The sequence below is a fragment of the Leopardus geoffroyi genome, chromosome D3, assembly GCF_018350155.1.
Source record: "Leopardus geoffroyi isolate Oge1 chromosome D3, O.geoffroyi_Oge1_pat1.0, whole genome shotgun sequence".
NCBI lineage: Eukaryota > Metazoa > Chordata > Mammalia > Carnivora > Felidae > Leopardus > Leopardus geoffroyi.
In genome coordinates, this window is record NC_059339.1 from 75,540,795 (window position 1) to 75,563,130 (window position 22,336).

General features: G+C 41.6%; 1 protein-coding gene across 9 annotated transcripts in view; it reads left to right on the forward strand.

The window, feature by feature from the left end:
* The window catches only part of WDR7 (WD repeat domain 7), a 358,314-nt gene that overhangs the window by 238,848 nt on the left and 97,130 nt on the right, over window positions 1–22,336 (forward strand). For all 9 annotated transcript variants that reach the window (XM_045457399.1, XM_045457394.1, XM_045457401.1 and 6 more), the window contains 4 exons: window positions 7,232–7,418; window positions 18,674–18,791; window positions 21,087–21,236; window positions 22,037–22,119. In XM_045457399.1, the coding sequence (XP_045313355.1) occupies window positions 7,232–7,418; window positions 18,674–18,791; window positions 21,087–21,236; window positions 22,037–22,119 (538 nt within the window). The remainder of the gene's footprint in view (window positions 1–7,231; window positions 7,419–18,673; window positions 18,792–21,086; window positions 21,237–22,036; window positions 22,120–22,336) is intronic.

The following is a 22,336-nucleotide window of genomic DNA, read 5'->3' on the forward strand; positions in this document are numbered from 1 at the left end:
GTCTTATGTAGCACTTTTAAAAAACAGTAAGATTAAAGTTGGAACACTTTTTAAAAAAATGCTTGAGATAAAAAGCTTGAAATAAAATAGCTCTAATATATGAGCTATTATTACTCTTGACTGCACGACCACAGAAATCAAACCTCCAGAGGGTCTAAGTTAGTTGTGATTTATCTAATGCTGTATTTGAGCACTTTCTTCTTTTTCAAAGGGGTTTATTTTGATTTGTTTTCCACCGTCTGCATTTTTGGTAGTTCATTTGTACTTTTGGCTGCATATACATGGCGGGGGCGGTGGGGTGGGGGGGGGGCATGGTGATCGTATGCTACAAGCCGAACTCCCACTATGAAGCTGTCGCAGTATCTGTACCATTTACCTATCTTTGGGTGAGAAAAACTAGTAATTTGAAAAGTGGACGTTGAATGTGGTTCCAGAACAATGCTGAATTCTATCCTGTAACCAAGTGAATAAGGAGCCTCTGGGTACTCCCGGTTAAGAGCCAGAGACCTGTAATAGAAATCTGAGTTGGTATACTTACAGTGGAGGAAGGTGCCCAGGATAGTACACTCATTATAAATGGCATTTGTTTCCAAACTTCAGGTATCATGGGCCAGTAAAATGTCCAAAAATAAAACTTGAGAGTATATAAGTGTTTTACATTTTTTATTTTGCTCACTAGAGCCATTAAAAACTACGTACTATCTTCATTTTTAAAAAATCTTTTATTCACCAAAAAAAGAAAAATAGTAAGAACATAATCTTAGAATAAGCACTCCTTTAAACTGAATAAATTTAGCTTTATGAAAAAGACTTACTACATTGTTTATGTTTCTGCCATTTCACCATAGAGCCGTGGAAACTTTGCCACAGCCCAGCATAGGTTTGTAGCAGACTCTTGGAAATTTCTGATCGGTGCATAATTTTGCTGTGCTGGGCACATACAGGGTAAAGTAATTCTCAGTGTGTGCCAAAACAACAATTTTTTCATGATAACTGAATGTAAAGCATGGTGTTAAGCCTTGTGCCAAACAAAAGTATTTTCAAAAAATTTCATATAGTGCAGGGAACTCATTTAGCAGATGTTAAAAGGCAATAAAATAAAAATAAATAAAATTAGATAAATTTCAGCTAATAAAATAAATGCCAAAAGATGCTATATTGTTATTAAACGTATGAGTAGTAATTGCTATGTATCTATTAAGATTTGTTTATCTTAGAGGGAAAGAGCGAGTGCGTGTTGGGGAGGGGCAGAGAGAGGGAGACAGAGGATCCATAGCAGGCTCCTTGCTGTGAGCACAGAGCCCTGCGAGGCTCGAACTCAAGAATTGTGAGATCGTGACCTGAGCCGAAATCAAGAGTTGGCTGTTTAGCCAACTGAGCCACCCCGGCACCCCTAATTGCTATACTGAAAAGGATTTCATTCTAAGGTAAGCAGAGAATTCTAGGGTAGGGGAAATCACTAGCCACCTTCTCCAGGCGATTCTCCCCTTCCATGTGAACAGAACCCCTGTATCATTGAAGGTGGCAAAGTTGTCAGCTAATGAATTACATTTCTTGTGCTTCCTTGAAACTAGGAGAACCGGTGTGCGGTATAATTCTGACCAGTGAAATGTAATCAGACGTTAAAAAAGAGGCTCGACTTAACTGGCACAAGTCCTTTTGCTCTTTCAGAATTCTACCACTTCCTGCCTAGAAGGTGGATGCTATGCTAGATGTGCAGTAGACCATTTTGTGACCATGAGGCAACTGAGTTAGAGCCGAGACAACTTCAAGCATCTTGGTGTGGCTATATTTAGCTGTTGAACCAGTGACGGCCACCTTCTGATTGTATGAGGAGCAGCAGCTGAAATTATGCCTTAATTCAGAAGGAGGAGGAGATTGATCATGAGGGATATAGTTTTGAATCCATAGTTGGATAGAACATCATGAATAAAATGCTGTCGTAAAGACACAGGTTGTGTTCAGACCTGTGTACTACTGGCCCCATTACACATGCATGGCCTGGGCTCCAGAGGCCTGGACTCCTTACCCAGGCCTGCAGCTAACCACTTGCCTTCTACAGTTCTCTGTTATCTCACCTGAAGCATAGGAATCGATGCCATTTTTCTAAAGTCCTTTCGATTTGAAAATTCCATGATTCTAATTAATCCATCTGGCTGGGAATGAGTAGATCAGAATTAACAGGCAATAGGTCTTGCCCCTTTCTAATCACAACACAACCCAAATATTGATCTTTCTAAAATGAAAATCTAATCAAACCTCTCCTTTGCTTAAAACTTTCCAGTGGTCCCCCATTGTCACCAGAATAAACAGACTCCTAGCATGGTATATGAAGCTCTTTGTAATTGGGCTCTAATAACCTGTCCTGCCTTGTGTCTCACTGTTCTGTTTCATCCACCTTGCCCTCTTTTCTCCCTTGCCCATCACCTCAACCTCTCCCTTCTCCCCCAACACAATTTCCAACCAATTAAACCCTGTGTAATCCCTTTATCTGGTTGTGTTCTCTCTCATTTCCTGGTCTTTAGACATGTTCTTCTCTGTCTTGCTATCATCCTCTCCTTTGAGTGGCTAACTACAACTTACTCTTTAGGTGTGGGTATGGAAATCCCCTTTCCCTAGAAGCCTTTTCATACCTATAAAATGGGGTTAGGTGCCCATATTAAGTTCTGTCTTTTTCTTTCTTTCTTTTTTTTTTTTTTTTTTTTTAATGTTTGTTTATTTTAGAGAGAGAGAGAAGGCCCAAGTAGGGGAGGGGCAAAGAGAGGGGACAGGAGATCTGAAGTGGGCTCTACACTGACAGCTGAGAGCCTGATGTAGGGCTCGAACTCACGAACTGTGAGATCATGACCTGAGCCAGAGCCAGACACTTAACGGGCCCTAAGTTCTGTTTTGACACCTTGTCCTTATAAGTCTTCTAACACTATTCAGAATATATTCAAATTACCTGTTTGCTCACCTGTCTCCTGAACTGGAATGAACTTCCTTGAGGAAAAGAACTCAGTCTTATTTCCTTTTGTTTCCCCAGTGTTGATAGTGACACTATAGTTATCACATAACTGAATCTTTGGATGGAGAGGCTGGGACCAAATTACAGAAAGCCTTGAATGAGTATCAGTCTAGTTTGTTGAACTTTTTAATACTGCCACTAGAGTGCCTTTTATGAGGGAATCAGTCACGATGGCAGATAACAGCTTCATTCTCCACCTTGCTTACTCAGTGAGGCACTATGAAACAGTGGAACATTTACATAAGATACATACGTATTTTTGTGTAAAATTAGATTGCATCTCATATAGATTAAAATACATCCGTTATTGGGTACCACAGGTTTAAGGAAAATTCTGAGAGATAAAAGTTAAAATTCATAATATTGTCATGAGACTTTTTCTGTCAAAAAGGAAGATACTATCAGTGTCTTAATTTTAGCTTTTTATCACCTTGGTCCATGTTGCAGAGTGGCTCTCTTATGGAATCATAGATCAGATAAACCCTCAATTACAGAATGCAATATGAGTTGGAAAAGGAATAAATTTATCTATCCCTTTTTGTTATCGTAACAACCATTTTTTGAAGGCTCGTTCCTTAATATCAGAAAGAATATATGATTAGGAAATTTGAAGGCTTAGGCATCCGAGATTATTCCTTCAGAACATCAGTGTCATTATTCCTGGTAGCATTAAAGTCATAAGCATCTTATTAATCAACAAGGCTAGAAATCAGAAGGTTTAACTTGAAAACTGTCTTCATCTTATCTTATTTACAGGTTTTGCTTGGAATAAGTTGTGAAGACCGATGTGGAATTTTAACTTTTTCTGCCTTTATAATTCCAAAATAATCATACTCCAGTTAATAGATTTAAATTTTTTTTTAATGTTTATTTATTTTTGAGAGGGGGGGAGAGAGAGAGACAGAGACAGAGTGTGAGCAGGGGAGGGGCAGAGACAGAGGGAGACAGAATCCGAAACAGGCTCCAGGCTCCAAGCTGTCAGCACAGAGCCCGACGCGGGGCTCCAGCTCACAAACCGCGAGATCATGACCTGAGCACAAGTGGGACACTTAACTGACTGAGCCACCCAGGTGCCCCCGTATTTACTAGATTTAAAACGTGTTTGTTAAATAGGCCACTTTCCTCTCTCCTTCTCGTGGTGCACACATGGCCTGCCAGACCTGTGGGGATCTTGGCTTTGTGTTACCCAGAGATGGTGATTTGAACGAAAGAAGAGATGCTGTATGAGAATTTTACTGACAAGATCACTGAATGAAATGGAAAGTGATTTACAGGAAGGGGTGACAGAGCTGTAGGGAACCTGCATTTCCTGCTGACCTGGGCATCCTCACTGTGAAGGTAGATCACACTCTGCAGGGGAAGCAAATACCCTGGGGGGCCATTGCAAGGCCAGGGATGTTTGGAAGTACGCTTACTGATTCTCCCTTTTCTGTCGTTTCGTTGGAAGGTAAGTGATCACATCCTTTATGCTGTCCTTCGTACTTTGAAAATGATGGAAAATATCAAGAAATCGGCCACTTAACGGTTTACTTTGCTCTCAGGATAAAATTGTCAGAGCGGCGAGGCAGCTGTCTCCAGAGTTCCCATACACAGGCTGCAAGAAATCAGCAAGGTCCCTAGTATTGCCAGAATGCTCCTGCCTGTAATGAATACAGAGATAGTGGAGTGCCGTTAAGGAAGATGATGATTGAAATGCTATAAAACATTGTACTTAAGAAACCTTCCTTCCCCTTCACAACATTGCTCACCAAGGATACACCTTCAGGGAGCCCTGTCCCTTATGGGGAAGCCGTGGCTGAGTGTGCTTCAGGATGTCTGCAGAGAACAGCAGTGGGGGGTTCTCTGCAGCTCTCACAACTTGCTAGAAGTAAAGAATAACAGAAAAGTGGTGGATTTCTTAACATTTTGAAATACTCTGACAGACTGGGGCCGGGAGCTGCATTAGAAAGGTACATGCAGTAAAGACAGATATATTTACACTTTAGGTTCATAATGTGTGCAAAGTACTGTGCTTGGTGGTTTGGGAGATACAAAGTTAACATGAAACATAGTTCTTACCCTCAAGGAGCAACAAACTTGATGCAGAAAAGGGACATGGCTTATATTGTAAAAAATACCATGTGGCAAGGGATGCACAGGTGCTAGGAGAAAATAGAGATCAGTGGGCCACCTTTTTTTTAAGGAGTTTATATTTTAATCATCCACAAAACTTGAAGCTTTACATATGGCATCTACATGGCTAAATGTGAGAGTAAAATTTGCAAATACATGTATAAATGAAGTCATGCATTTCAGGATGTTTCCTCCAGGAGGCTCTCCATATATAAGTACCTTTTCAGTTTATGGCAGGAGTTGTTAACCCAAGGCCCATGGTCTCCTTGAAATTCTTCTGCAGAATTTGGTGGCTGTGTATATGCATTGTATGTAGTTTTCTGGGGAAAAGACTGATGGTTTTCAACAGATTCTGAAAGGGTTCTGTGGCAGAAGATATTTTGAGCCAGCAATAACAAAGTGCATTCTCAGACTCTTATCTGGGCTTTACAGCTTCGTTCACTTCATCTCATCTCCGTTGCAATCCATTCTCCTTGAACAATTGGCTACAACAAGGGCACCTGGGTAGCTTAGTCGGTTAAGCATCTGACTCTTGGTTTCGACTCAGGTCATGATCTCACGGTCTATGGGATCAAGCCCCACATCGAGCTCTGTGCTGACAGCATGGAGCCTGCTTACAATTCTCTCTCGCCCTCTCTGCCTGCCCCCCACTCTTCTCTGTCTGTCTGTCTCTCTCTCTTTCAAAATAAATAAACTTAAAAAAAAACAACTGGCTAGAGCATAAACATGAGTAAATGTTTTTATTTGTTGAATGCATCAAAGTTTATATGCCATGCTCTTAGTTTTGAGAACAGACAAGCTGAATGTGCTATTTGTGATGAGCCCTGACTGCCGTTTGTGGAGTGCCCCCGGGTGCTGGGTGCCAGGCAGGACACCCTGCACGCCTTCATTCATTTAACACCCGGGCTCTTCGTGAAGGATAGCTATCCTTACCCCCAGTTTACAGACTAGGAAGATGAGGCTCATGAGTACTGTCCTCAGCCCTTAGTAAGACATGAAACTCTGGTGACTCCCCTGTCTGAAATCTGAAGCGTGTGTACCCCTTAACCCGTCGGCTCTGCGGTGCTATGACTTGTAAACTGTTCTGTCCTTCCCCTCAAGAAACAGACAACCTCTTCTGAATTGCAGCTTGCTCTTCGCCACCCGGGTTGCAAGCTTAATGGCCCTTAGGCCTATGTGTACAAATCGTTAGCATTTTCTTCAACATAAAAAAGTACATGTCAATTAAAATCTAGATCATTTCATCAGATTTCAAAGTAATCTTGAACTTTTAATTTGTTTACCAAACTCGCGTGAAGAATTTACCACATACCTGGCCTCGCTGTACTGGACCAGTAGAGTAGAATGTGGAGAAACATAGATGCTTGTGGGGGAGACTTTTTACAACTACCCCTCTCCCTTCTCCATCCCTCATCCCTGCTGGTAAGCATCACCTGTGATGAGAAGTGCGACTGACAGAAGCAGTTGACATGTGAACTCTTAGGTGCAGAAGAGCGATGAGTACCGCATAACATCATTTGAAGCCATCTCCAATTTGTGCAGTGCTGGGTAGGGAAAAACCTTGTTAGGAAGTTAGGGTGCCTGATATGTTTCGAAATGATATATACTTATTCATACATGATTATTATGTAACCAAAGCCCTTTAGAACATGGTATGAAATACTGTAGCCTAGCTTATTTGTTTAAAGTATGTGGCTGGGGGCACCTGGGTGGCTCAGTCGGTTAAGCGTCCGACTTCGGCTCAGGTCATGATCTCGCGGTCCGTGGGTTCGAGCCCCGCGTCGGGCTCTGTGCTGACAGCTCAGAGCCTGGAGCCTGTTTCAGATTCTGTGTCTCCCTCTTTCTCTGACCCTCCCCTGTTCATGCTCTCTCTCTCTCTGTCTCAAAAGTAAATAAAGGTTAAAAAGATAAAAAATAAAAATAAAGTATGTGGCTGAAGAAACTGTAAACTTGGGGTCTTTTAATAATCTTAATGTTCAAAATCCCTTTTCAGTTAAAAAAAAAAAAAAAAAGAGAAATCCAACATGGTTTACATTTTGAAAATACGCTTCAAAGAAAACATCACCAAAGTAAAATTTCTCTATTGCTCTGTCTTTTATTTTATAATTTCAGGTAAGGCGCTGACATTTCTACTGTTGCAGCCCCCGAGCCCCAAACTGCCCCCCCACAGCACAATCCGAAGAACAGCCATTGATCTGATTGGCCGTGGCTTCACAGTCTGGGAGCCTTATATGGACGTGTCTGCAGTCCTCATGGGGCTTCTCGAACTTTGTGCTGATGCCGAGAAACAGCTCGCCAAGTACGTGCTCAATCCCAGTTAATACGGACGGGTTTTGTTTGTGTTTTGTTGGTTGGTGTTTCGTTTGTTTATTTCTGTTGGAGGTCATTGATGGCCCTTGATAGAGTGTGCATTTTTAAAACAATAGACAAACATCTCTGTATATGAAATTTTGGTTATAGACCATGAAAGGGAAATATATTTGTATAATTTGGGCACAGTTGGGATTTAGCATTGATTGATTGATCTATGACATAGTTTTTCAATTATGCTTATTGGGCCTTTTATATATAACACTACATATTATTATTTAGTAGTAGTGTAAACATGTCACTTAGAAGGAAAATTACATTTATACTTGCTCAGAAATGTTTTACTTAGAATACATGGACATAGTTTGGGGAGTTACCCTTCATACAGTGATTTTTTAAAATAAAATTTATTTATGGGCACCTGGGTGGCTCAGCAGGTTCAAGTCGTGATCTTGCGGTTCGTGGGTTCAGGCCCTGCATCGGGTTCTGTGCTGACAGCTCAGAGCCTGGCGCCTGCTTCGGATTCTGTCTCCCTCTCTCTCTACCCCTTGCCCACTCGTGTGCACGTGCATGTGCACTCTCTTTCTCTTTCTCTCTCTCTCTCTCAAAAATAAATATTAAAAATTTTTTAAAAAAATAAAGTGTATTTATTTATTGAGAGAGAGAGAGAGAGCGAGCACATGCGAGTGGGGAAGAGGCAGAGAGAGGGAGAAAGAGAGGATCCCAAGCAGGCTCTCTGCTGTCAGCACAGAGCCCAACATGGTACTCTATCTCATGAACTGTGAGATCATGAGCTGAGCCAAAATCAAGAGTCGGACACTTAACTGACTGAACCACCCAGGTGCCCCTCATAGTGATTTTTAAAATCACACTTTTTAAGGCTTCCCTTGCACACAGGATATGACTGGCCATAGGAGGTTGCAGAGATGAGGGTCCCGGGAAAGGCAGATGAGTTGAGGGAGCCACTAAAATCAAATCAGTAGGAAACCGTTGGTAGCCAAGTGGCCAAGAATGATGGGAAGGGGTTTGCGGGAGGTGATAGAGGTTCATCTTGACTAATTCCCCAGAGGAAGGTTTTGGTTTTTGTTTCTTTTTAGTATAGCCATCTTAGCTGGTGGGAATTCCTAGTTAGGAATCCTTGAACTGGCCCAGGTGCCTCTCTAAATGCAAATGTTATCACCTCTTTGATTTTTCTCAATGGGCATTTCATTCTTATCTTTGTTAACCTTGGAAAAATCTAGAAATCTCTGCCCTTTTCATCATGGTTGTCTTTCTCATAGCCCACGGTTTCCTTATGACCCAGCATGGCTTTGGGCCTGTAGTCTTTCTGCTGGCTGCACTAGGCTCAGGAAGTGGAGACCGAAGAAGCTAGTAGAGGCTGGACTGTGGCTTTGCCTGCAGATTGGGTATTCCTGGCCCCGAGTCCCAAAATGGGTTGGTAGGAGAAGGAATTTATTCTAGTTTAGGCAACTGCCCCCCCCCCCCGCCAACTTCCTGTCATACAACCACACTTCTAAACATCACCTCTGTGTCTCCCTAGCTGTACGCTCTTCAGTAGGTCACTTCACCTCTTACCTCGGTTCCGTCTACAAGTTGGGGCTAGGTAAGCACCTGCCTCATAAGGTTGATATTAAATGTGTTTGTATTTGCAGAGTGCTTAAAAGAGTACTTAGCACATGTTAAAAGGTTGAATGGATGTTCCCAACAGGTGGTAGTGTCAGTGGTGACGCCATCCATTGTCATTGTTTCAATGTTCCACAGACCAAGAGCAGCTCATTTCTAGAATGAATAATTGACATAATGGCAGCCAGCATAGGTTTTGGATACAGGAGGCCTGCAGTTCTTGATTGACTTTAAGAATTAGGAAGAAAGTGAGCCTGTGAGTTGGAAGCAATAGTAAGAGGCAGCTGGCCTTTGTGCAAAGCCCAGAACATATTTCCAACCCTTCGCTGTCCCCCTTGGCTGCAGGTGCCCTGTACACCCTCCAAGGAGTCTAGAATTTTGTTTTGACCTAATTTTATAGCCGATTTTCAAGGCTGACCTAAACACAATTTCAACAGTGTGCAGTCTTGTTTTGTTGCCTGGGAGAAGTAATGGGCTTTATTTTAGGCATAGTATTTAAAATTTGCTTTGTTTTGTTGTTAAATCCGTGTACACAAAGCTTCTATCAGCAAACATAAAGATGTGCTGTGTTTTATCTACGTGTAGTATGTCCACAGACACAAATACTTTAGCGCTTCAGTACGTAATTTAAATCTTGCTATTACATCCTTTTCTGTCATGAAGATTAGTATAACTCTCTATACACAGCTCTGAATAAATGAATGTATCAGCATGTAGCCTTGAGGAGTCCAATGTAATTTTCATCGTGATAAATTGCATAATAAGCAAGAAAATGTTTGCTTATTAATCTATAACAAGATTTAGATTGAAAATGGCCTGTTCCATCCATGAATACTTGGTACAGGCTGCGGAAGGACCGAGACGGGGCAGAATGGAGCAGGGACGTGTACAGGGGGGACCCGCATGATGCCGGCCTCCTGGGCCACCCTTTTGTGCCCGATTTGCTGTGTACATGCGAACGGTGCTCAGCTACCTTGCTTCTGGCTGCGATGTTACACATGCTTTCTGAGGAAGCTTTTGTGTTAGGCTTGTGCTTTTTTATTTTTTATTTTTTTAAATTTTTTTTAACGATTATTTATTTTTGAGACACAGAGAGACAGAGCATGAATGGGGGAGGGGCAGAGAGAGAGGGAGACACAGAATCGGAAGCAGGCTCCAGGCCCTGAGCCATCAGCCCAGAGCCCGACGCGGGGCTCGAACTCACGAACCGTGAGATCGTGACCTGGGCCGAAGTCGGACGCTCAACCGACTGAGCCACCCAGGCGCCCCATGCTTGTGCTTTTTTAAAATTCCAGTTCACGTTAATTGAAAAAGAAAAAAAAAAAAAAAATACACAACGCTTCCCTCTTGATTCCCATTCTTGTGAGTTTGGGAGGGAGGAGACTGAGGAGGGTGGCTAGTCCAGGCTGCTGCCTAGTTCTGGAGAACACAGATGATAGGAGAGTTTCTTTCTTCCTCTCTCTCCCACATACTGACATCCTCTGTCAGAGATGATTTCTGAGAGGTCTCCTGCAAGACTATGGGTGGCCCAATTGATAGGGCATTTTTCCGAAATTCAAATGCCTTTCTTTTAGAGATAGAACTGAGAATTTTCCATCTTTGAAATAAAAATAAAACCAGTTGTTTTCTAATAGTTTCAAATATTTCACCAAACCTTAAACTGTGTTAAGTAAGCAAGCTTTTACTGAGTAGTTGATATTCGGAAGGGACAGTATGGGGTATTGTATAGTTACAAAGTTGCATCATACAAAGATCCGGTCTCCAAGGCACTTGCTGTCCGAAGGAAGGGTAAGATGTGCCTGGAGGTAATCACGATGGGAGGTGAGAAACAGTGTGAAAGGTATGGACGCCCAGAGCGTGTGGGGGGGGTGGGGGGGCGGGGGGAGGGTGAGTCACGGCTGGGTGCTCAGAAAGGATGCTGGGAAGAGTTTTCTTTGCATCTTTCATCGGGATAATTGTGAGGAGGGGCAGAAGAGCAAGGACCTGCAAAAGACAGACGGGAAGTACAGGCATGCCCAGCAGATGCCGAAGCGCTCCTTAAAACGCAGGGCAAGTGACTAGACACGCTGTTTTACATTGTACTCATTAATTCCTTGCAGAACCTCAACTGTGGGGTGTGCCCAAGTAAAACTTGAACATAAGCCTCTTCCCGGTTATCTCTGGGGAATAGAATTCCGGGCTAAAAAGAGGATGGGTTTTACCTTTTCCTTTATAAAATGATGATAAAAATGATAATAGAAGATCACAAAGCAAATCCGAGAGAGGTTCTGTCTCTTGTCCACAGAAAAGAGAAAAAGGTGAGTTTCAGACCTAGGTCTCGCTGACCCAGGTCTGCTCCCGCCGCTCTCCACCTCGCGCCTGCGGAGTAATAAGATAGCCTGTTCAGAGGACGTGAAAGTGGTCAAGTCAGAGTTTTCAGCGTACTTTCAGATTTTAAAAACACACTGAGGGAAATCATTTCCATCACGAATTTTGTACCTTCTGGAAAAATAGCCTATTTAAATATCAGGAAGCTCCTTGAGTGCCTGGGCCATGTATTATGCATGTATTCATGTTTATTCATAGCACCTGTCACATGATTTGCATTCAACAGACACTTAATTAAGTCATAGAATTTTAGAGATGAAACTCTTCAGCAGCATTCAATCCGGTGCTCTCAAGATGCTCTTCAATAAAAACAAAGTTGGGAGAGCTAATACAACTTGCCTGAGATCTCAGCCGTACTGGAGGAGTAGAGACTATCACTTGAGCCTCCCGACTCCCATTCTGCTGTTCCCATACCCGTATGGTTATGCCACCCTTTATGTGACAGACGATCTACAGGTAAAAACTTCTCTCAGGAAGTTTTTAAATTAATGATTATGGGCTGCTCATTCATGATGGACCGTTGAATAGAAAACGCAGGCTGCATTGCATTGAGATCATAGGTAGAGCCATCTCAACAAATGGTGAGAAAAATAGAAACATGTAGTATTGTGTTTTTTATAAATCCAAAATTTTTTGAGATCAGCATGGTTATGTAAATAAGGATACAGTGTTAGAAACAGTTGAAAATCTGACTTTATAAATGTATGGAAAAACTGTTGTGCTTCGGGAAAACTAGACTCCGTTCTCTACGCGTTGTGGTCTGTTTATGGTTTTGTTTTCCTAGTTCATGTTGCGGGGCCTTTGCCCTGAAAGAGAAGGGCAGAGCCGTGTTGGCCCCCACTGCCAAAGGTGGGCGGTCTTTCATCTGTTACTGCCACGGCTGAGGGATGTTAATGAATTGCCAAAACCCACTGCTTTTCTGGGATATTCAGTTTACCAAACTTTCAAAGAGAAACGTATAGTCACTGGAAACCATGCATGCTTTGAAAGCCCCATATGTTAGAAATACTCTTTTTGAACCACATAAAGTAGGATTGGAGAAAAGGGAATTGGCATTTTAACTCAAGTTTCAACCACACTTTTAAAAATTTGAGCGGCAGGGAGTAGAAAAAAGAACACATCATACAAACAATAAGGCGCTTGAGGGTTTTACATTTAAATTATTTTTCCTGGGGCGCCCGGGTGGCTCAGTCGGTTGGGCACCAAATTCAGACTCTCACTAGTTCACGATCTCGCAGTTTGTGAGTTCGAGCCCCGCGTCAGGCTCTGTGCGGACAGCTCAGAGCCTGGAGCCTGCTTTGGATTCCGTGTCTCTTTGTCTGTCTGCAACCCCCCGACTTGTGCTCTGTCTCTCTCTCAAAAATAAATAAATGTATGGAGCGCCTGGGTGGCGCAGTCGGTTAAGCGTCCGACTTCAGCCAGGTCACGATCTCGCAGTCCGTGAGTTCGAGCCCCCCGTCGGGCTCTGGGCTGATGGCTCAGAGCCTGGAGCCTGTTTCCGATTCTGTGTCTCCCTCTCTCTCTGCCCCTCCCCCATTCATGCTCTGTCTCTCTCTGTCCCAAAAATAAATAAACGTTGAAAAATAAATAAATAAATAAATAAATGTAAAAAAATTTTAAATTATTTTTCGTATTCATATGACATCTATTTTTAATAGAAAGTTTATAATCTGAGGGAACCATTTGACTAAATCTTGTTAGCACAGATTTTACATTACAACTCCTGGTTGTAAATGTGTACAACATATGGGAAATAGGTCTAAAAGACAGGCACTTGTTGGGGCATTCGCCACGTTTGTGTTTAAGAAACTGATGCCACCTTTGAGTAATCAAATTAAGGTTTAACATGACAAGAATTAACGACTCTTGATTACATTGAAGACATTTATTAGTACGTCTGTTTTACCCAGAAGGGGTAAGATGGAACTCCCAGTTGTTCTGTAAGTATGCATATTCCAAATAATTTCAGTCTTTGTTCTCCATGAGCCTTGTTTTCAGTGCCCTGTTACTCTTTGACTTGGTCAGCTTGGACTTCCATAACTCATACCACAGACTGGTACTGAAATTTATTTCTCGTAGTTCTCGGAGCTGGGAAGTCCAAGAACAAGGTGCTGACAAGGCAGGTCTCTTTCTGAGGCCTCTTCCCTGGGCTGGTAGGCGGCTGGCTGCCATGTCGCCGTGTGCCTACCACTCGGGGAGAGAGTGAGAGCAAGCTTTCTGGTGTCTCTCCAGTGGGCACAGATCTCACCGTGAGGGCCGCACCCACATGTCCTCATCTGACCCTAATTATCTCCCAGAGGCTCCATCTCCAGGGACCATCACATTGGGGTGAATTTTCAGGGGACACAAACATTTAGTCCATAATACTGTTGACCATGATTTGTGGGTTGTTCTCTGAAAGTCTAAGTGGTTTTTCCCCCCTGAATATTCTCATAGAGTATTCCTTAATTTGACAGATGGGGAAGTCTGACAATTGTAGATGGTGACATTTAACTATAGCGGTCTTACATGTAACTTCTAAAATGCTTTTACCACAATGGAGTAAGGGTTAGAACAGGATTAATGAGCAGTCATGTAAGGAATGAGCTCAGCCTGGGTGAACTATTTTTCTATTCATGATTTTTATTTACAGTATCTATCATCTCTGGTATTTCATATGGGATGTGTACACCAAAGTGCTGAGTAAAATAGAGAGTATGTCATCTCATATTTTTTAAACTAAAGACCCATCTTATAAACCTAAATAACAAATGATCTGCATAACAGCCAGATAAGCAGGATCAGATGAAAAGAGTGAGTTCTGTGTTCACATACAGATTCCAGAATAAGGCAGACACCCCTTTAATTGTAGACCTCTGAGAGTATGATCCTTCTTCATTCAGTTAGAATCCCACATTAAAATATATCACATACACAGTGCACCTTTGACTTTCAAGATAACTACATGTAGAATTAGACTTCGTCTGTTGGGACTACCAGATCAATTACTTTGACTTCATTGCCTGGTCAGTTCAGCCAAATAACTGGCTTCAGTGATTTTTTTTCCTGCCGGATTTTCCGGGTAACTTCATTTAGCACGTAACTATTGAGCTACCACGGTGTCCAAGGGCTGCACTAGGCACTTTGGGGGGATACACAGGATTAGAAGGCATGGTACCTATCTGCACAGAGTTCACAATACAAAAGTAATTCATAATGCCTGGCAGAATCAGATTCAGTGCTAAGAGCCTAGAATAAATGGGTTTTGTTGTTGGTTGTTTTTGTTTCACTAGATTGTAATTGAATGCTCTAGCAATTGCAGACCAGCACGCAGGCTTGAGCAAGAATTGAACAGAAGGGAGGGAGGAGAGTGTTCCAATGGGGAGAGGGTAGTGGAGAAGCATAAGCCACATACTATAGTCAGAAAAGAAATGGAATTCTAGGGACGGACTTTGAAATTATCCTGGCCTCAGGAGCATGGGTGTTGAAAAGACTGAGTTATGAGTTAGTGAAACTAGATTATGGAGGACTCAGGACCTCAAGCCAAGGAGTTTAAGATTTTTCTTAGAAGCACTGGGACCCAGGGAAGTTTTTAAGCAGGTTAACCATGAAATAAAGTTAGTGCTTTTGGAAGATTACTGTGGCAGTGGGGCCTTAAGTGGACTACAGAGGAGAGAAAAGGTTTGTCTTCTTCCCCTATGCCTTGGCCACTCCTCTCTGTTCTCACACGTGAAACCTTCCATCCTGTGCACTGTGGCTATGCTGAACCTGTGCAGAACCTTGACCTCAGAACAACAGATGTGTCCACATTGTGACGTCCTGCACTTAGGCCGTCAGACACTGATGGTGGGAATCGCTCAAATGCACACATCGACGCCCATGCACATTGTGGGATGTCCCCGCTTCTGCTGAAATCACAGGCAGTAGTCGTATGAGTCTTTGGTTAGCTTTCTTACCTATTACCCTACAGCTTCTCTTCCAGACCCCAAACTTGACCACTTTTCCTACCACAAGAAGTTTGCCGGTTTCCCCAAATTCACAAGGTCATTTGCTGAGATGGGTTAAGGGTGATATGGGACTAGGCCTTTAACTTGAAACCAGTGACCTGCTGTTAGTTCATCTCATTTTCTTTTCACTTTGTTTCTGCTTGTGAGAGTCATCTTGGGCCAGAAGAAACATCTATTGTATGTGTGATATAGGTGAGAGGCTTGGCTGGAGGTTTTTCCATCCGCCTGCTCATTTAATCTTCTCAACAGCCTTGTGAAGTGGGTCCTCTAATAGGCCCATTCTGCATACCTTGTGCTTACTCAGTCCAGGGTGGCCAAAGAGCACAGCACAAGGTCAGGGGTACAGTATCCACTCGTCACTGGTCATCCTCAGGTGAACACACACATGCATAGCCATTCATTCCCATTCTCCCCTTCTCTTTCTCCCTTCCTTCCCCCTCTTCTTGGCTTCCCACTAAACTTTTCTCCAGAGGGCACAGAGAAGGGCTGGAAGAGCAGTGGGTGGTGAGTCTGGTGGGATCCTGTTTGTGTGAGTAGAACTCTGGTTTCCAACTGCAAGAGGTCACAACAGCACACAGCTGGGAATAGACGGGACTCTTCTGTATGTATTCCGGAAGGGTCCTCCGACACTTGGCCTGCAGAAGGCAGATCCCATCCCTCAGCCACTGAGGAGGCGGTACCGCCACAGGGATGGCAGACAGGCAGCCAGAACCACGAAGTTCAGCAGGGGCAACATGTTGTCTATCACCATGTTTCCCTTGATACAATGGAGCCCATTAGGCAGCCCCCTCATTAACATATGTATCTGTGCTTCACTCGCAACCCTTACCGCAGCTCCGTAAGCTTGGTCTTCCCATTCCTGTAAAGTTGGGTCATTTGTGCCTCACATAAGGCTTCTATCTTCAGCTCAATTTGATCTTTTTGAGGACTGTTTGAATCCCATTTCTGCCATTTAGTACAGTTGCTTTCCATTACAACCTTCTGTCCACACCAATTGATAACTGTGCGTATCTTCATTTAAATTGTGATTGACGTTGAAAAGAACAGAGCTGAAGTCCACGTGTTACCACATACCACTGGAAACCCCACTCAGGGGTGCAGTCTAGCCGTTCATCCAAAGTCGCAGAGTTTGGTCATGTGACCAGTTCATCAATCCAGTTAACCGCAGTATGGTCAAGCCCCTCCCCCCTTTATTTTCTCCAAAGGTCCCTGTCCTGAAAGACATCACACTACTACCTTGGCTCCTCACTGAGCTCTGGACCCAACTTCCCCTTCACAAAATGCTGATACCACCCCCTTCCTGGGCAGATGCATGAGGACATAGTGTAGGAAAGTTCAATTTCAAACCTAGACCTCACGTTCCACTTCCAGTTCTTCCTCCCTGCCGTGCCTTCCAGACATGGGCCAGGCTGCCCAGGAGATAGACATCCTTTCCCCATGGCTGACGGCCGGGCAGGGGTTGTTGCCTGGGGATCTTTTCCAACTCCCAACATTCTGTGATTTTATTGATCTTAGGAAATTTGAGTTAGGTTTGCTCAGAATTATTTAGTTAACATACCAGTTTTGTTGGTTTCAGCCTTTTGATAATATCAACACCTTTTTGTATTGGTGAAAGAAACATCATACAGAATCTAGAAAGTGTAATTAGCTTTTGAATTTCTTAAAATGTGATCTAAACGTCACAATAATTATTAAGCAATCCAGGCCAACAGTGCTGACACGGTGAACATTTCTTTTCTGGAATTCTCAATAGTAAAGTTTAATCCAGAAAAGAAACTGGCCACCTACCCCGCCCTGCTTTACTGTTAAGCGCCTCTTTCCAGCCCCTACCGAGTACCTAGGATGTCAGGATCGTCTTTGGAGGTGATATGTTCGCCCTGGCGGGCTTCCTGTTTCTTGCACATGCGCGCTATATGCGCATACATCCGCTCACATCTCATTGTAGTGGTAAACATCAAAGGAATGCTGTCCACCCTCCTCTCTGAGATCCTGCTTTGTATCTACCCTCAGCTTGGAAAAAAGACTGGAGACCATTAGATGTTCAGTCAAAGATTTAAGCAATGTCGCAGTCACAAAAAAATTATAAGCAGAATTCTTTATAATCAATTTACCTTTCTTTTAACGGTGATCAGAATGCCTAATGCATACTTATTTTCATCTAAAATTTAAAATAATGATTCTTAGACTAATCATAGAAATATTTGTAAACTTTTTAAGAATTTTTAGTAAACATAATTCAGTTTACACATGAAACATGCATACTTATTTAATTGGAGCAGGAAAAATCTTCATATAATTTCTTATGGGTATTTAAGTGTCGAATTTATTTAACTAGAGGGAGAAACTATGATGCATCTCTTACTGAGCAGCAAAGTGCCCCTTGTGTACAGCTGATGTGTGGATCACATCCCACATTTTAATAAAAAGTCTTAACTAGTTTTCCCAGTAGTCCCTGTAAAATGTACAGGAAGCTTACAACAGAAGTCATATTTAGGTTTTAGGGTTGGCAAAGGAATCTAATATCACTATCCTATGAGAATAGTCTCACAGCTTGGAAAGATTTATTTCATCATGTATATATGCTTATATATAGCCTGGACAATGCCATGCCTATGATCTTTATAGAGAGAAAATAAGTATCCATTAATATAATTTTTGCATCAATACAAAATAACCATTGGCAGAACGTGCTGACTAGTAGATTGGTTCTAAAAGTATTGACCAGGAGGTAAATTAACAGTACTGAGGTTATTTCAAACTAAAAATAATTATAAAAACTAAAAATAATTTTGCGATTTTCAGTTCTTTTGAGAATTCTATGGACAGAAGTGAATTTTGCTTCCTTTCAGATACACGTCCTTAAATGAAGCCTTTTTATGTGGCCTTACAAACAAATTATTACCTTTCATTTTTTTTTTTTTTAGCAAAAAAACTGAAAATGCCCAGCTCAGTCTTCTTTCTTGCCTTATCCTGAGCTTTGGGATGTGCGTTCAGTACTAGTTCTTGATAATTTGTTAACAAGGCGTTTTTAACACTTTGGACAGATGCACATACTGTTTTCAATCTTCACGGTTAATTATTCGATTTTGTATTTGATGCCAGAACACCCTGACTCCTAATCACTGCTCATTGTTGCAAGTCCATTATATTCTAACTGTTTGAGTGCTCCCATTGACCTTGAACTGACATTATAAGCTGTGTCTAATCTTTTCAGTCTATATTTCTAATGCTTCTTTTCTCTTTTCCTTTTTTTCTGATCCCTGTTTAGCATCACAATGGGGCTGCCTCTTAGCCCGGCTGCTGACTCCGCCCGCTCTGCGAGGCACGCCCTCTCGCTCATTGCCACTGCCAGACCACCCGCCTTCATCACAACTATCGCCAAAGAGGTGAGGGAGCCTCTCTGGGTGCTCCACCTTCTCACTTAGAGGAATTATTAGACCTTGTGAGCTGAGGGTCCATATCCACGAATAATCTTTCCAGTTTGTTCTAGAACAACGCAGGCTAATAATCTCGTGCTGAAATGAATAGATACGAACCTGTGTGCCTGCCTTCATTACCTGCGCTTTTGTATTCATTTCTGTTCTCAAAGTTAACTCACTTGCAAATATTTGAAATTAATTTTTCAATCTGAAATATCGCAGGCTGATTCTAATTAAAATATGCTATAGGTATTCATATTTTACAAGTATAAATTCCTGCCTGTAATCAAAACTTAACTTATTTAACACTGGCTCTTCAACTGTAAACAAAAATGTAAGTCATAAACTTGCTAATGGTTTTTCCTATTACATGTCGCAGATAAAGACTTGAATGCCGATTGATTCCCACGTTCTTAGTGTTCTAACTAATTGCCCACATCTAACTGAAAAACTAGTAAAGAACAATGAGCCAATTATAGGATCTTTCCTATGGGTCTTAGTAGTGGGAGAACAAGGAAAGGGTGATCAGCTCCTATATTTTTTTTTAAAGGTTTGTTCCATTTCAGCATGAATAATGTGCAGAGTTGGTGTCCGTGGGGTATGAGCTCTGTCTGAGTTGTTTTTCCTGTAGCTATGATGAATTTTTAAAATACTAAATAAATACCTCTGAGTCTGCCCTGATAACCTGAAGCCTACCGGGCCTGTGTCTGCCCCAGAGCCATCCTTAATAGGCATGCAGCAAATACTTGTGACGTGAAGGTAACTAGAAAGGAGGAAGGAAGGTCCTAATAGCCGGTTGTATCGGTTTATATGAAGTGATGGGACTTTGAATTCATACCTAAAATATGTAGAGTAAGGCTGTGTGTTTTTCTAATTGTGTAAAGTGAGATTACACTGTATTTAAAATATGCATGTGTAATATTTTTATAATTTATAGATATTATATATTTATATGAAGTATATGTATGAATGAACAGGTTTATTAGCCACGGAATTTTTTTTTTTACCAGTTTTTGTATCAGTTGAATATGCATAGGTAGTAATATTGAGAATACTGAATAAACCTTACATCAGTCTGACCACATACACAGGTCCTATAAATGCCAGGCATAAAACTGCCTCTTTAAAGAGTAAATAAGTATTTATGTTAATTGTGTTTTTGAAATTAATTTTCACCATTTCCTTATGCATATTTTTTAAGTTTATTTATTTATTTTGAGAGAGAGAACGTGGGTGCATGAGTGGGGGAGGGACAGAAAGAAAGGGAGACAGAATCCCAAGCAGGCTCCACGCTGTCAATACAGAACCTGACGTGGGACTCAAACTGACATCATGACCTGAGCTGAAACCAAGAGTCAGATGCTTAACTGACCGAGCCACCCAAGCACCCCCACATATGAGTATTTTTAAATGAACTGTTAGAATAGCCGCGCCTTGGATTTACTGTACTCCAGCATTTGGTTAGAAAAGGTATTTTTTTAAATATTTTAATGTTAATGCTTTACGAATTGCCAGTTGACTCCCACGTTCTTAGTGTCCGACTATTTCAGTGTAATAGTTAACATTTACTACTTTGTAAAAATAAGCTTACCACTTCACTTAGAGTTTTGGAGTAAAATCCTGAAGTTCTTCTCACTGTTATTACTGACCCCTCCCCTGTCCTCATGCCCACTCCTCCATGGCTGGCCCAGCGCCCAGCACTGTTCTTCCTCCTCTGAATGATGAAGACTTACAGTTTGTATGGGAAGAAAAATCACATTGGACCTACATTCTTTACAGTGCCTGTTGTTTTTGGAGGTATATGGGAAATACGACACTTTATATGGGAAATACGACACTTACAATGATGCCTGTTAGACCGGAAGTGTTATATAAGCATCATTTACTATTATTACTTGAGAGCAAGTCTCCTGTCTTTTGCTTGCTGGTATCTTCTAACTGCCGTCCACCTCAGCACCAGATCTACCAAATTCACAGACCTTCAGTCTGTCTTTGGAGAAATCTCATGGTAATGTTGTCTTAAGGTCTCATATAATACCCGGGAACTTACCGAATTTTATCAGAGAATACTCGCTGAGCTTTGACTGTACTAAATACTTTTCTTTTGCAATCAAGTGTTTTCTGACCCACCCCAAGAGGTTTGTTTCTGTTGATTCTCCTTTTTCCCCTACTGTATTAACAAGTGAAAAACACACTAGTGGCTGGGAACGCAGAACTGAGTGGAGCGTCAATCATATCTACAGCACGGAAATGTTTCCACAGGTGCACAGACACACAGCTCTTGCAGCAAATACCCAGTCACAGCAGAGCGTGCACACAACAGCTCTTGCACGAGCTAAAGGGGAAGTTCTGAGAGTCATTGAGATTCTTATTGAAAAGATGCCCACAGATGTTGTGGATCTTCTCGTAGAGGTAAGAATATCCTGCTGTAAATGTGGCAGCAACAGCCTAAATCAGATAGATCAGTGCAGTATAGAAATCAGCATTTTTTTTTTTTAATTTTTTTTTTTCAAAGTTTATTTATTTTTGGGGCAGAGAGAGACAGAGCATGAACGGGGGAGGGGCAGAGAGAGAGGGAGACACAGAATCGGAAACAGGCTCCAGGCTCTGAGCCATCAGCCCAGAGCCCGACGCGGCTCGTGACCTAGCTGAAGTCGGACGCTTAACCGACTGCGCCACCCAGGCGCCCCTAGAAATCAGCATTTTTATTTCCAGCATCTCAAAACGAAAGAGAGACGATTAAACGAATTAGCTTTTGTACCATTTCACAGGACCTTATTCAAATTTCGTTAACAAATCAAAATAATCGTTGTGTACGCTTTTACCATTCACAGGGAAGTAGTCTGTGTTGGAGTAATTCTTAGAAGAGTATGTCCTCTTTAATGCCTTCCATTATGAATCAAACAATACATGTAGTGTGTTTGAATAAAAGCTACCCGTATTGTAGATAAATCTGAATCGCCTTTGAAGTCAACAAGTCTCGTTTCTTCCTTTTACTGGTCTTTCTTTCGTTTTTGTACAGGTAGGAGAAAGAATAGTTGATAGTATAAAGTAAATCTCCTGTAGCTTTAGTAAATATAGTGTAGTTTTAAAGTAAATATTGCGATCAGACTGTCTAGAATTTTCATGCAAATGAGGCCTAAGTGAATAATTGAAATTTTGGAAAATTAAGTATTTGAAATTAACTTTACATATGTATCTTTTCTATAAAGGTTATGGACATCATTATGTACTGCCTTGAAGGATCTTTAGTTAAAAAGAAAGGTCTTCAAGAATGTTTCCCAGCCATCTGCAGGTAAAGAAACCTTCAGTAGCATGCAAGATAAATAATTTTTTCTGTTTGTTTTAAGGAAATGCCATCAAATCATCATCATTTTTTAATTTATTTTTAAAAGTTTATATATATATATATATATATATATATATATATATACATATACATGTACATATATGTATATGTGTATACTTTTAAAGTTTATTTATTTATTTTGGGAGAGAGAGAGAAAGAGCAG